The following is a 14,212-nucleotide window of genomic DNA, read 5'->3' on the forward strand; positions in this document are numbered from 1 at the left end:
CTCCCAGAAGCTTCGGTTCGTGTTCATATGTTACAAGATTAGAAGAGACGAACTAACAGTTGTGTTTATTGCTCATGACAGGGTGTAGGTAGTTTGGGAAATAGTTGGGAGGGTTAGATCTTGGGTTGGTCCCCTTGCGTGTTAAGACGCTTGGAAAAAACACGGAGTGGTGGATATTGATCAAAGTCAGCTTGTGTATTGTATTATTACATAGGCTAATAACCTTTTTTAGGTCAATGTTTTCTAGTCTGTAATGACTTTTTTTAGTGCTAATGGGAAGGTACTTTTTAATCGCTACTGTTTCAGAATATCTCATATTTTCTTTGTTTTTCTACTTGCATTTGTTTTCATTCAGGCAAACATAAATGGCCGTGTGTTAGCTCAGTGTAACATTGATGAGCTGAAGAAAGAGATGAATATGAATTTTGGGGACTGGCATCTTTTTAGAAGCATGGTAAGATATCTTATATTTATGGAATTATTTACAGTAGTGTATAAGGCAAGCGCTGATCAGCACTGGCCTAAACTGCTGTTTTTCTGTATTCTCGTAGGCAGAATATCCACAGCAGTGTGTAGTAACCTTTGTCTTTTGGACATTTCACTTGGAAATTTGGGGAAGAGGCAACCTGCCAATTCTCCACTGACGAAGAATTCTTCACTGACGAAGCCTTTTTTCTTTGACCTGCCTCTAGCCAGGCTCTCTGTGCCTCTAGGCCTCAGCCTCGGTGTCTGTCCTTGCCAGGCCTGCATCGCCCAGTTTTAGCAAGGATCACGTGAAGTCAGTTTAGAAAGGACTCCCACCCACGCTATCTGATAGCCTTTGGTACCCGATCAAACCCCTCGTTCCCCATCACCCCCTAGATGATACCTGATCACCCTGGCCTGCCTTTCGGAGAATCCTGTCAAGTTAGTTTGGCCAGAATTCCCTTGACCTTGATGTTTCCTCTTAGAGATTTTCCACCCAGTGACCCCCACCCCACTCCTCGCTTGTCCACACTGCTTTCTGGATTGGGCTCAGTGCTGTCTTGAGCTCTCTTTTCCCCAGTTGCAATAGTTGCTGATTAGAATCTGCTTTCACCATATCAGCTACTCTCTGGCTCTGGTTCTCTTTGACACACTACAGTTGCATTCTGTTTTGTTAACTGTTAACAAAACATAAACTGAATTTTGAACTAAAGTAATCATAACATCAGAGTCAAGTTAAAGTTTAAACTAAAGTAATAATAACACAATGGCCAGATTAGCGCATGATGTACACATGATGATTTTGTCACTCCTTCTTTTAGTGTAATTGAAGTGGAAGATAAGCAGGTATATTTCAAATCCATTAGAAACTCACAAGAAGTCTGCTTTTCCATTTTCATTATAGTAACTTTATAGTGTTTTATTTTTTTTTTTAATAATTTTTAAAGCTTCTCAACTGTGATATGTCAGTGTGGATATTGACGTTCTTTTTCTTTCCGTTAAGGTACTAGAAATGAGAAGTGCAGAAAACCAAGCGGTCCCCGAAGACTCGCGTTTACTTAGTGAGAACAGCAGCGGCCCGGTTCCCCACGGCGAGTCTGCTCGGCGCTCCTCCCACAACGAACTGCCTCATACTGAGCTTTCCAGTCAGACCCCCTACACACTGAACTTCAGCTTTGAGGAACTGAATACCCTTGGCCTAGATGAAGGTGCCCCACGTCACAGTAATCTAAGTTGGCAGGTATTTATTAATTGTCATTTTTCATATTACTGAAGAGGGAGGGCGATATTTAATTCACTGAGAATATCTTGGTGCGTTGATGTAGTCATTCGGAAAATACTTAATGAGTACCTCAGTGAACAAGACAGAGGGCTCCCTATTTTCAAGAAACTGTACTTTTCGGGAGGGGACAGTCAGTAAAATAAAGAAAAAAGATCATTTTGGAAATGGGTAAGAACTGTTAAAACAGTGCACTAGGGTAACAGCATAGGGAGTAAATGGGAACTGGGCTACTTTGGTTGGGCTGGTCATAGAGTTCAGGCTTCACTTGCTATTTTCCTGTGAAAGTCAGTAGTCAGGGGCTAAGATACATCTCTATTGGAAAATTGCCACACATTACCCCTTTGAACAGCATAATTGGGTTTTCAGTACATATGCCCAGTGTGTAGGGATCCTCATTTTCTTTTATCATCTGAGGTGAGCAATGGGTGAGTTCCACTTTCTGGTGTCCTTAGCAGAGAGAGGCCAGGTGAGAATCAGGAATAAAGAGGACAGTGAGAGACACATGAGATGGAGTGAGGAGAAGATAAGAAAAAGAAACTAGGGGAAAACAGAGCAGGATGCGGAAGAGAGGACAGGCCAGGGAGGAAAAGCAGTAAACAGCCACCACAGGAAACCGTTCTGAGAGGGAGTGAGTGGTATTTAGGAAAAGCGGTACCTGGTAGGTCTGCCATTTTTAAGAGGGTTTGGTTTAGTCTGGTAGTAAACACATTTTGTTGTTGTTGTTGTTGTTGTTGTTGCTGCTGCTGCTGCTGTTATCTTTTAATATATACCGGAACCTTTTTCTTTATGTTGGGAAACCATCTTATAATCGGGTACTGACTGAGATAAAAATTCCCTTCTTTTATGAGAAGATGTGTTCACACTTGACCCTTTTGTCCCGGTGTTTCTACCAACAGTGCTTCCTTTCTTTTCCCTGGAATTCCTTTTAGCATTCCTTAAGAAATCCTCATTCTCTGCTTTTCCATACTTGGCATTTCCTACCGTGACCCGGAAACCCATGGCCTTCCCATTAATGCGGCGGCTCTCAAACTTTGCCATAATCTCAGAGTCGCTTTGCACTTTTCAAAATCACCCAAGACCCCGAATAGCTTTTGTTTATGGGACTTGTATCTGTCAGTATTTACCATATTAGAAATAAAAACGGAGAAACGTTAGAAATATTTATGAATTTATTTAAAAATAAACACATTACATGTTAACATAAATAACATTTTCATGAGAAATGACAATATTTCCCAAACAAAGCAAACTTTAGTGAAAATGGGATTGTTTTGCAAATCTCTTTAATGCCTGGCTCAGCAGAAGGCAACCAGACCCCCATATCTGCTTCTGCATTAAATCTCTTGTGGCCTCACGTGTCATGGAGCCTCTGGAAGGCCCGCTGGACACTGTTGTGGGACCGAGAGTGAGAGACAGCTGGCATCGTCATAGGACGTTCTTTTGGGAATTGTTTAGACCTCATGGATTCCTGAAGCCTTGTGGACACAGTGCCTGTGAGAGCGGAGAAGGGTGCTCTCCTCATGGTCTCAATCCACTGGCAGGGGCCCTTCTCAAGGAGATGGGTCATTTTCTCCCTGTGGAAGACTCCTCTCCTTGTTTCTGCTTCATGGCTCCAGCCTTTGCTCTTGTCCCTTCTAAGACTTCCTTGATTCTTTGTCTTCAATTTCCCTCCTCTTTTTCCTAATCTGTAGTCTTTACTCCTCATTTATTAGCTTTTCTGAGATCTAAAGCAATTCTAATCCTAAAACTTCACATTGGAAATCAAACTTTTAAAAATACCTCATTTCTCTGTTTACTAGGATCTGACTGTTGGCCTCATGGCTTCCATTTCTGTTCATTTGGATCCTGTATTTGTCTTTTCTATTGCGCTCTATGCTTTAATCCTTTTAAATTATTATTGTTATTGTTTGGCATTTACAGTACATTTTCTTAATTGAAATTTGGCAGTAACTTTATGTCATACAAATTAGGTAAAGGTTCTTTTTTTTTTAATTTCAAGGATATTTAGCAAATAATTCTTTTTTTGTTATTAAAAAATTTTTTTAATTCCAGTTAGCTAGCGTTCGGTGTAATATTAGTTACAGGTGTACAATATAGTGACTCAACACTTTCATACAACACTCGGTGCTCATCAAAGTTTCTTTTTAAGATACACTGAAGACTTGAGTATTTTGTTCTTGAGATATATGTTAACCCTAATCTTCTTCGTCTTTCCTAAGAGGAATTTTTATGTTATATCAATAAAGGTGATTTTTGCCTTAAATAAAAGTTAAAAGCTTGATGTTCTAAAAACAAATGCTAAGATTATTTGCTAATATAACATTTAATTATACTTTAGAAGATTAATAATAAACTAATTTTATTAAAATTATATAAAGCTTTCTAATAACAGTAAAATTATCCATAAGTTCCCAGCTTTTATTAAACTGTGTTATGTACAATTCTTTTAAAGGAATTTGGTATTTTGAGGACACTAAAAATTCTGCGTGTACATAGATATTTCCTAAGTTGATATTTATGCCTTTTTATTTATTTTTTTTTTGCTTACTTGAATTCTTAAATTTATTTTTTTCTGTCTTCACAGTCACAAACTCGCAGAACCCCAAGTCTTTCGAGTCTCAATTCCCAGGATTCCAGTATTGAAATTTCAAAGCTTACTGATAAGGTGCAGGCCGAGTATAGAGATGCCTATAGAGAATATATTGCTCAGATGTCTCAGTTAGAAGGGGGTACAGGTTCTACAACAATTAGTGGCAGATCTTCTCCACATAGCACATATTATCTGGGTCAGAGCTCATCAGGGGGCTCCATTCATTCTAATCTAGAACCAGAAAAAGGGAAGGATAGTGAACCAAAGCAAGATGATGGAAGGAAGTCATTTTTAATGAAGAGGGGAGATGTTATAGATTATTCTTCATCAGGGGTTTCCACCAATGATGCCTCACCCCTGGATCCTATCACTGAAGAAGATGAGAAATCTGACCAGTCTGGCAGTAAGCTTCTCCCAGGCAAGAAGTCCTCAGAAAGGTCAAGTCTCTTCCAGACAGATTTGAAGCTTAAGGGAGGTGGACTGCGCTACCAGAAACTTCCAAGTGATGAAGATGAATCTGGGACAGAAGAATCAGATAATACTCCATTGCTCAAAGATGATAAAGATAAAAAAGTTGAAGGGAAGGTAGAGAGAGTATCAAAGTCTCCAGAACACACTGCAGAGCCAATTAGAACCTTCATTAAAGCAAAAGAATATTTGTCAGATGCTCTCCTTGACAAAAAGGACTCGTCCGATTCAGGAGTCAGATCCAGCGAAAGTTCTCCCAATCACTCTCTTCACAATGAAGGGGCTGATGATTCCCAGCTTGAAAAGGCGAATCTCATCGAGCTTGAAGATGACAGCCACAGTGGAAAACGGGGAATACCGCACAGCTTGAGTGGCCTGCAAGATCCAATCATAGCTCGGATGTCCATTTGTTCCGAAGACAAGAAAAGCCCTTCCGAATGTAGCTTGATAGCCAGCAGCCCTGAAGAAAACTGGCCAGCATGTCAGAAACCCTACAATCTGAACCGAACACCCAGTACTGTCACTCTGAACAACAACAGTGCACCAGCTAACAGATCTAATCAGAGTTTTGATGAAATGGAAGGAATGAGGGAGACTTCCCAAGTCATTCTGAGGCCTGGTTCTAGTTCCAACCCAACTGCTATTCAGAATGAAAACCTAAAAAGCATGACGCATAAGCGAAGCCAGCGTTCAAGTTACACAAGACTCTCCAAGGATTCTTCAGAGCTCCATGCAGTGGCCTCCTCTGATACCACAGGCTTTGGAGAGGAAAGAGAAAGCATTCTTTAAGAAAAACAAGCGAAAGCAGAGTAGTATTACTCTACCCCTATGACAAAGTTGACCCGTTTTTATAGTGAATCCATCCATGTATGTCATCTTTGTACGTTTCACTCACAAATAATTAACGTATGGGAAGGTCTTTGGTAAAAGAAACATACACTATACCACAGAGGAAAGTGTAAGAAAGGGTGGTTCATCACTCACCCTCCACTGTCTTTGTAATTAGAAGCTTAAAAACCCACCATTGTTATTGAACCTTTCATTGGCACACAGCCCCATAAAATTTCTCGTGACAAGGTCTAAGTATAAAGATAGGTCGGAAATATTTTATTAGACACAAAGGGTGTGGTTTGCCAAAGAAAACGAAAGCTAGAGACTCCTTTTCTACAGCATCCCCTCATCAAACATTGAAAGGAAGACATGACGTTAGATGAACCAGAAGGAAATTTTGCTCTTAGAGGGTAAGAGACAAGAATTTATAGGTTATGGAGTAGCCCAGAGACTAAAGGTAAATGCTCTATAAATCGAGAACCGGTGTTCTATATGATAGATAAATGGTTTAACAAGGGCTTTAAAAATTAAGAAGAAGATGATGAACAGTGCTCAAAATGGAGCCCCAGTGACGAGACCTTTATGAGCTGCTAGGAGAGTGGCCTGCGGGGAGGGGCCAGGAACCTCCCTAGGACCTGGACCCTCTCCTCCAAATCCCAGACCTGGCTACAAGCACCATCCACCTGCTTGAGGACTCATGCTGGTCTTTTCTGTGACTCTTTTCAGTTGTGTGCCCAATTTTTCGTAGCCTAGTGGTGAGAGAGAAAAACAAGAATTCTTTCTCTGGAGAATCAGGGAGGCATGGGTAATATAGAGGCACTAATAAATACTCATGGAACGAGAGAATGAGGAAATACTTATGTCAGAAAGGTCAGTGTCACTTGACAGATGACAAGGAAATATTTAATTAGGTAAAACTAAATTATTGCCTTCTCTCCAGGCAGAGTGTAGATTAAGTATCTACTTCATCTATTCCTAAATCAGTACGCTAATCCCGGGGAGCAGGGGGAGGACCAGAAGAAAGGATACACTTCTTTAAAAAGTTTAAAAACGTAACAAGACAAGGGTAAAAAGCAGATAAAACCGGTGAGATTTTCCATTTATTGTTAGCGGGGTTAAGAGAATGATCACATTTAAGTATCGTACAAGAAATGGACCTTGTCATCATGCATTGAGTATTTTTGTTGTTGTTTTAACATAGCTTATTTATGTAGGATTAATTTTGGCAGTATATCCGCAGTCACAGATAAGATCATAGATCGTAGGTGTGCAATTGCCCAAATTTAGTGTTGCATTTGTGATGGTTTTCACTGAATAGATTTTTATTAATATACTGAATAAATTACTTAGTTGACCAGTCACTGCACTAAATAGTTGCTGTTTTGGGGTTTTATGGCCTTGATGTTGAAGTATAACCTAACATTTTCTTAAGGTGTTCATTTCGCATGACTTTAACAAATGTTTTTAACCAGTTTTAAAAAGGCAGGATGTTATTGACATTATATATTGAAATGTTAACATTTTAGTATTAATAGTGCTTATTGGTTTGCAATATTGTATAATTCGTAATTATTTCAGAGGCAACATTTTGTTCTTTTTCCGGTGAGTAAATGCAGCCTAAGATCACTGTAGTACGTTCTTTATGCTGTTTGTGAAGTTACTACTAGAGTGTTAAGTGTACCACTAGATTTAGAAAACAATAAAAAAAATTGCATGTTATTCTGACTCATGAATTTTTATTCACTACAGTGATGATTCACATTTTGATTACAAATGAAAGAGTAATTTGTGTGTCTGTTTTGTCGTATGTGTGCGAAGTTTGTGAAAGGCATTCAGGTTCATGGAGCAGTCGCACATCTGGCAGACACCTTCTGAGCTCCCCACGAGTGTTCTGGAGAGAGCGTGGCTCCTAGGTCCCTGTGCCTGAACGGTGCTTTACTGAAGCATCGCTGCCCAGTAGCACAACTCTGTACTGTGCGTTTCTGTAGCTGGAAGAACTAGGTTGTCCAGATCCTGGGAAGATGTCAATTTCATTGTTCTGTGAACATTATGGAAAAGTTTTCTTTTTCATACTCTTAACAGAAATTGACAAACCAGATGGGTTATTGAGTCATACCATCATTCCTTTGAATCTGTGTCTCTGTGTGTGTGTGTGTGTGTGTGTGTGTGTGTGTGTGTATCTATTTATAAGATACAGCTCAGTCTGATTGTCACAAATGTGAAGCTCTGCTTTAAGCTGGGTGGAAAATGATAAGAAAATTGGTGTTTTGATCTTGCTCGTCCCTTCGATTCTGCATCATTTAGACTTTTACCATATTTTATAAACCACTCTATCTTCACTTTAAGCCACAGATAGTTCTGTTCACGTAGCAGAACGTGAAGGCAGACCATTCACCTTGGACGTGTGGAGTGGTATGCAGGGGCATAGCCCTTCCGCAGGAGACTGGAAATGGAAGCAAACTATTGCTTTCTCTCAATATACTTCCTACAGTGCTGAGTGTTTAAGGGTCAGCTCCCAAATTCTGGGAGATTGAAGCGTTTGGAACTGAACCAGCATTTCCAAAATTGACAGGAAAATCTGTTTTTGTGTTCTCTTTTACTTATGTGAGTTTTAGATAGCAGTCAATACTTTTAGTGGACTAGCCAAATAATTTTAGAAATTTATTTGCTAAAATTCTCAACTTGAGAACTCTTTTACATCATTTGCATGTCGCATTGCTGCAGTAAAATATATTTGTAATCATGATTTTTTTTTCTTACAAATACTAACCATTAGGAAATATTGTTTGAATGAAATTATTTTTCTGGCTAAAATACTAAACTTAAAAGGTTTTAAGACTTCATAGTTTTTGGTTACACCAGGAATTCTCAGCCTATTTAGAAGTATCTTACAATTTTAAAATCTCTGAATTCCTGGCTCACTCTTGAGGTAATCAACAGACCTACCCAGAAAAGGGAGAACTAGAGAGCACTGTTTCCCTTTACTTTATGGATGAGTGACACTGAGGGAAAAGCAGGTGAAAGGGAAGGTGCGATAAAATCAACTTCTTTGGCAAACGCTTGGGACTGAACATCTCTGCTCCTTTACTTGCCACCTGCCCTTCTACACGTATGCTGACATCTGGCAGGAGGGGAGAAACGGGGAAGCTTTCTTGCCTGGGGTAGGGCTGAGGGCTGGCTAACCTGGGGTGGGCTATTTGAAATGATTGCATTTTTAATTTCCAGGTTGTGGTGCCCCCTATGTTTCCCTACCCCATAATTTCAAGCATAGGCCATCATTGTGCAAATTAATTGAAATGTAGAAATTTATATATAACAGTGAGCCCACACTGGATGATCTTTTAATGGTTCATCACTTCAGAAAGGTTGAGAATCCTTGGTTGAGACTGATTAACTAGAAAGAGAAGCTAAAATCTTACATGATTTTAAACCCTTTCATGTCTAGGAAGAAAACGCTGCCCTTGAGATAGATACATCTTCAGAGGATCCAATTTAAACTAAGGTATGTAAAAAATTAGTTTTCAAATTCAACTAGTTTTAAGCCAGCGGTTGCAAACAATTCTCACCAGTTAGAGAATTTATATTCTTCCTGCTTTAAGAAACTGAGTTAAGTAAGACACATTTAAAGCCATCGCTGGAAAGCATCCGCTGTCCCCTACGAGGCCAAAGCTTTTTAAAGTAAAACTCCTAGTAAAGCACAGCCTTGGTTTACACCATCACGAGTGTGCTGTGCCCAGGTTCACGTGGTGGCTGAAAGAGCTCATTAACACGGCCCTAGTCTCACTTGGGTGGAGAGGACTTCCCGAATGGAACTTGGGTGGCTTATATGATTAGCTCCATCCTGAATTTCCAGTTACAGCGAGGCGTTAAGAAAACAAAGAATTTATAAGAATAAAAGGGTGCATGGAGAAGGAGGAGATTATTTCCAGACTTGTATCAGAAGTCAGTAAAAATGTCAATGATTTGATCTCACTGGAGTGAAGACAAAAGTTGGAAAAAACATGAATTACATAATAGTGTACGCTAAAGGCAGCGCGATTGCTTTAAAGCACACAAACTGTTCTTAATGTGCCTGTGGAGTATGATCAGCGGTCATTTGTTTACCAAGAACACACTTAGGTCCTGCATTTTCGGAGGCTAAATCTAGTTTTTGTAGTGCCCTTTACGCTAGCGATAGACACCAGGAGTCCTTTCTCAGTTTTGCCGAGATTTAACAAAACATGAAATAATACTTCAACTGAATAATTGAAACTGGAATAAATGAAAATTTACTTTTACAAAAGAATATGGCACTGTATGCTCCATATTCAAATCAAGAACCTGTTTGAAGTAAGTAAGATCGCCTCGATTTCCCGCTATCATATTCTAATCCTAACATGGAATTTGTACTGATTTACCTTGTTTTCTTTCAAGGCAACAGGGGCTCTAGATCTTAAGTGTCCTGCCCGTAGACCCTATCTCGTGGCAATTCGGGTAGCTTCTCACAGTCGGCTCCTCGCCAAACATAAGGGGTAACGAAGACGCTACCGATTACCACTCAGTAATCCTGCTACCCGCTCGCTGGAGAAGAGAGACTGGCTCACCTCCACCAGTTTTCTTTGTGGCTAGCAGTTGTAAAATTTGAATTCGTTTCAACGAAGTGTTCCATTTATGCAATTTTAGATAAAAGCCAAACGTGTAGCAAAAAGCATGTGAATGGATTCAACATAACCTAACATTTCATGTCTGGTAGCATCTTCTTGGTCAAGTAGCTAGTAAAAGTTAGATTGTTATTTTCAAAATTAGAGCTCCTGACACTAGTACCTTTTTAGCTATGTTTCTGAGAATTCACACGCAGCATATTGTTACGGTTAATGCATATTAAACTCTTTGTGTTTTTTAAAAAATTATTTTCTTTTTGAGTTCTTTGTGTTTTTCTTCCTCTACTTTTTACCTGAGTTCTTTTCACTCTTTTTTTTTTTTTTTGTCTTAAGTCGTTTTTGTTGTTGTTGCTGTTGTGTTTACGTTGTTCTATATTCATCCTATTTTACCATAAAGCATTCCTTAGAGCAGCAGATCGGGAAAGACCCTCATTACCTTTTAGACCAAACCTTGGATTTCAGACAGCCAGCGGACATTCAGTCAGCACTTGTGAAGTGAGTGAATAAAGTCTACCGTAAACTGGGAGAGTGCCCACACATCCTACACTGTGTCTTAAAAATACTGAATTGGGGGGCGCCTGGGTGGCTTAGTTGGTTAAGTGTCCGACTTTCGGCTCAGGTCATGATCTTACGGTTCGTGAGTTTGAGCCCCGCGTCGGGCTCTGTGCTGTCAGCACAGAGCCTGCTTCGGATCCTCTGTCTCCCTCTCTCCGCACCCCCCCCCCCAAATAAATAAACAGAAAAAAATAATTGAAAAACTGAATTGGAATGCTTTTATGCCGTGGCTTGTGCTGTGGTCCTTGCAGCCCCCACCCACTCTCCCCTCCCTTTATGCCGCCCGCTACCCGTCTGGCCCCTAAGCTTTTCTGTTTGTGACTCTGGGAGTCTGCCAGGACATTTTCACCAGGCTCTGTTAAAGACTCCCAGGGAAGGATCTCCACAGCCCATCTTGATAAGCGCCACCCCTTTACGGTGCTAGGCTGCAGGTTCCATGTGGATGTATTTTTAATCCTCTCAAGCCCTTTGTTTAGCCCTTGGTGGAGATGCCCATCGTATAAATTAACATCATTGTGGAGTCAGATTAAAATGCTTCATTCTACATTTTACTTTAGGACGTTGGAAATATTTTCAGGTGTAACTTAGCACGCACATGTTTTCTCTGAGCCCCGTGGGACCACATCATTATAATGAGGACCTTCCTCTGAGAGCCATCTCAGAGAGTCTGGTATGTAGGCTTACCCACTACAGCTTGGTCTTCCAGCCTTTCTTTCGGGAGGATTCTTTACTGTGTTCCCTGGCCACCCGTCATCGCTCTCTGCCGTCCGTGTCTCTGTCTCGGGTGGGCCTAAGTGTGACCAACAATGAGCATGTTATTCTGGGATTCTATCCTGAATACTTTATACACGAGCCGGCCATCATGTGTTTGAAGATTTCTTCAGGAAAGTAGGCTGACCGCTGTAACAACCCCCAAATCTCATTGACTCAATACTGTTGAGGTTTATTTCTTCTTACTCCTGTGACAGTTCACTGTCATCTAAGTTGGCATAGAGGCTCGGAGACTCACGCCCCTTCATCTGTGGCGTCACCAGGTTCCAAGGCTTCAGAGTCCTCTGTCCATCTCCCACGTTCCTTGGACACACGAGAGCAGAGAGGGGGGAGGACCGCACACCAGCAGTGAGCTCCATCCAGGCCAGGAGGTGATGTGGATGCACTTCCATTGGCCTTCCTAAGCCATGTGGTAGCACTCAGCCACAAGGGAGGCTGGGAGTTAGGTGAACTGTTTCCGCTCTGCACAAAGAGCCAACATTTTGGCGAGCACGTGGGAGTCTTTTCTGCTTCGGTACTTGATGTGGATTATCTGCGGCAGATTAAATACTGTGACTCATCTTGTTTTCAACGTTAACAGCAGTTAGTTCTTTTTGTTGACATCTCTTTTAAATTTTCCTTTGTATGTGGTTTTCCTTCTGGTAGAGAAGTCTGTTAAAATTATAACACCTCACCTAGAAGGATTTTAGGGGAGGTTGGTTTTCAGTTAGCGAGTTCTTTCTGTGCATCCAATAAATTTAACAGATTTCTAACGTGGAGCAAATTGCAGGGAGAATTAAGCAAGGTTACAAATGGGAAAAGAATAATGTTTCACCTTCCCTAGAATTCTTTTCTATCCAAAGACTCTCAGGTCATCCAGAATCTGCCCAACTTTCTGTTGCTATGGATTCTTTGAACTTTCTTCCTCCTGGCACAGAGCCAACAGCACCCCTGGCTGCTTTTCCTTGTACTTGAGATGTGGAAGGATGTGGTGCTGGAAGGTTCCCGCCCCCCTGGGGTGGGGCCTGGTAGTTGCAAGAAGCTAGACCCTTGTTAGCAACCACTCCTAATTGGGGAAATAGAGCTCCCACCCTTAGAAGTCAGTGGAAAATTAGACTTTAGGCCCATAATTTTGTTCTTAAACTCTTCTGTAGTCTAACTCTCTTGACCACTTTCCAGTTTTTTCCCATCAGTATTTCATCGATTCTAAGATGCACTTTTTTTCACGGTGTGACCTTTCTGAAACATCTTCACAACCAACAGCATCAATGGCAGCATCGCTCCTTAACATTTCCTAAGGTAACGACACCTCCTCCAGTTCATGAGGTCTTGTTTGGTTGATAAAACATGATATTATTTTAATATATGGCACGGTCATGTTGAATTGCACTTTAAGCAATAGCGATGAGCTGGTGATGATTTGTATGTCACCGACGTCCGAAAGTCACCATTTTATGTTGAATATTTGTGTTATCAGTCATTGCTCATCCTGTATTCATTTTGGATACTTAAAGTATTGTTATGCATTTATTATAATAAAATAACTTACAGTTATTGATCACACATTATGCGCCTGACAATATTCTAAGAGGCTTATACGTATAAAGTGATTTCATCCTCACAACGACTTCATAAAGTAATTACTATTATCCTCGATTTGCAAATGAGAAACTGAGTGACAGAGAGACGAAGGTCACATAGCAGTGAAGTGATGGGGTCAGGTTCCAAGCCCCGGCAGGGTGGTTCTAGAATGCCCATTCTTCATGCTACATTTATTTTATTGTTCTTTAGCTGGTTCGGGATGGGTCAATTCTTACATTTTTCAAGAGAGATCTTAATTTTAGCTTTATTTGCTGCACCATCATCATTGTCTATTTGTTTTTAAAATAGGGTTTGGGGTCTCTCTGTTTTGTTTTAGAAAGATAGAGATCTAAAGATAGTCTATAGTCCTGTAAATTACATTTATAGAGAAAAAAAATTTTAACATCAAACACCTTTGTTCCTACTAATGATTCTGGAACAATGTCGGAGTTTTGGTTAAAAATTTATTGACTTTAAAACCATCTTTTATCCCAGTATTATTGATGGATTAGACCACTACATTCAAGTTTGCACATAACGTTGAAAATGACTCATTTTCTTTGCAGGCTTATTGTTATTTGGCTTTCTTATACTTGCTCTTCTGTATGTCTACTGTCAGTATTCTGTATTAGATTTTATCCTAAATACTGCAACATGTATTTTTCTTTATATCCTATTATTGAACAGAATTAATGCTTAATAAATGTTAATAGATAAGTAATGTATATCTAGTTAAAAATCATTATTACTGCAGTAGAGTTTTTTAATGATTCTGGTCACTGCCTCCTTTTTTTTTTTTTAATTATTTTTGGGAAAGAGGGTACACGCGGGGAGGGGTGGAGAGATGGAGAGAGAGAATCCCAGGGCTGACCCAGGGCTCAGATTCATAAACCATAAGATCATGACCTCCACTGAAGTCGGATGCTTAACCTGCTGAGCCACCCAGGTGCCTCCTAAGAAGAGAAGAAAGGAAAATAGGCAATGCTGGGCTCTTTGTGCTTCATGATATCAATGAGTCATGAGACGAGGCAAGAAACCAATAGACACGCC

At 40.3% G+C, this 14,212-nt stretch overlaps 1 protein-coding gene across 21 annotated transcripts in view; it reads left to right on the forward strand.

Moving 5' to 3' along the window:
- KIDINS220 (kinase D interacting substrate 220) overlaps positions 1 to 13,883 on the forward strand; it is a 103,296-nt gene extending 89,413 nt beyond the window's left edge. For 15 of the 21 annotated variants that reach the window (XM_045447808.1, XM_045447801.1, XM_045447805.1 and 12 more), the window contains 3 exons: positions 356 to 454; positions 1,469 to 1,705; positions 4,332 to 7,355. In XM_045447808.1, coding sequence (XP_045303764.1) covers positions 356 to 454; positions 1,469 to 1,705; positions 4,332 to 5,594 — 1,599 coding nt within the window. In that variant the 3' untranslated portion in view covers positions 5,595 to 7,355. Of the gene's footprint in view, positions 1 to 355; positions 455 to 1,468; positions 1,706 to 4,331; positions 7,356 to 9,081; positions 9,139 to 10,049; positions 10,772 to 11,388 lie in introns of those variants that run through there. The other 6 variants (XR_006703881.1, XR_006703878.1, XR_006703882.1 and 3 more) reach the window with 3 other exon arrangements.
- The last annotated feature ends 329 nt before the right edge of the window (positions 13,884 to 14,212 follow it).

Source organism: Leopardus geoffroyi, chromosome A3 (assembly GCF_018350155.1).
Source record: "Leopardus geoffroyi isolate Oge1 chromosome A3, O.geoffroyi_Oge1_pat1.0, whole genome shotgun sequence".
Taxonomy (NCBI): Eukaryota; Metazoa; Chordata; class Mammalia; order Carnivora; family Felidae; genus Leopardus; species Leopardus geoffroyi.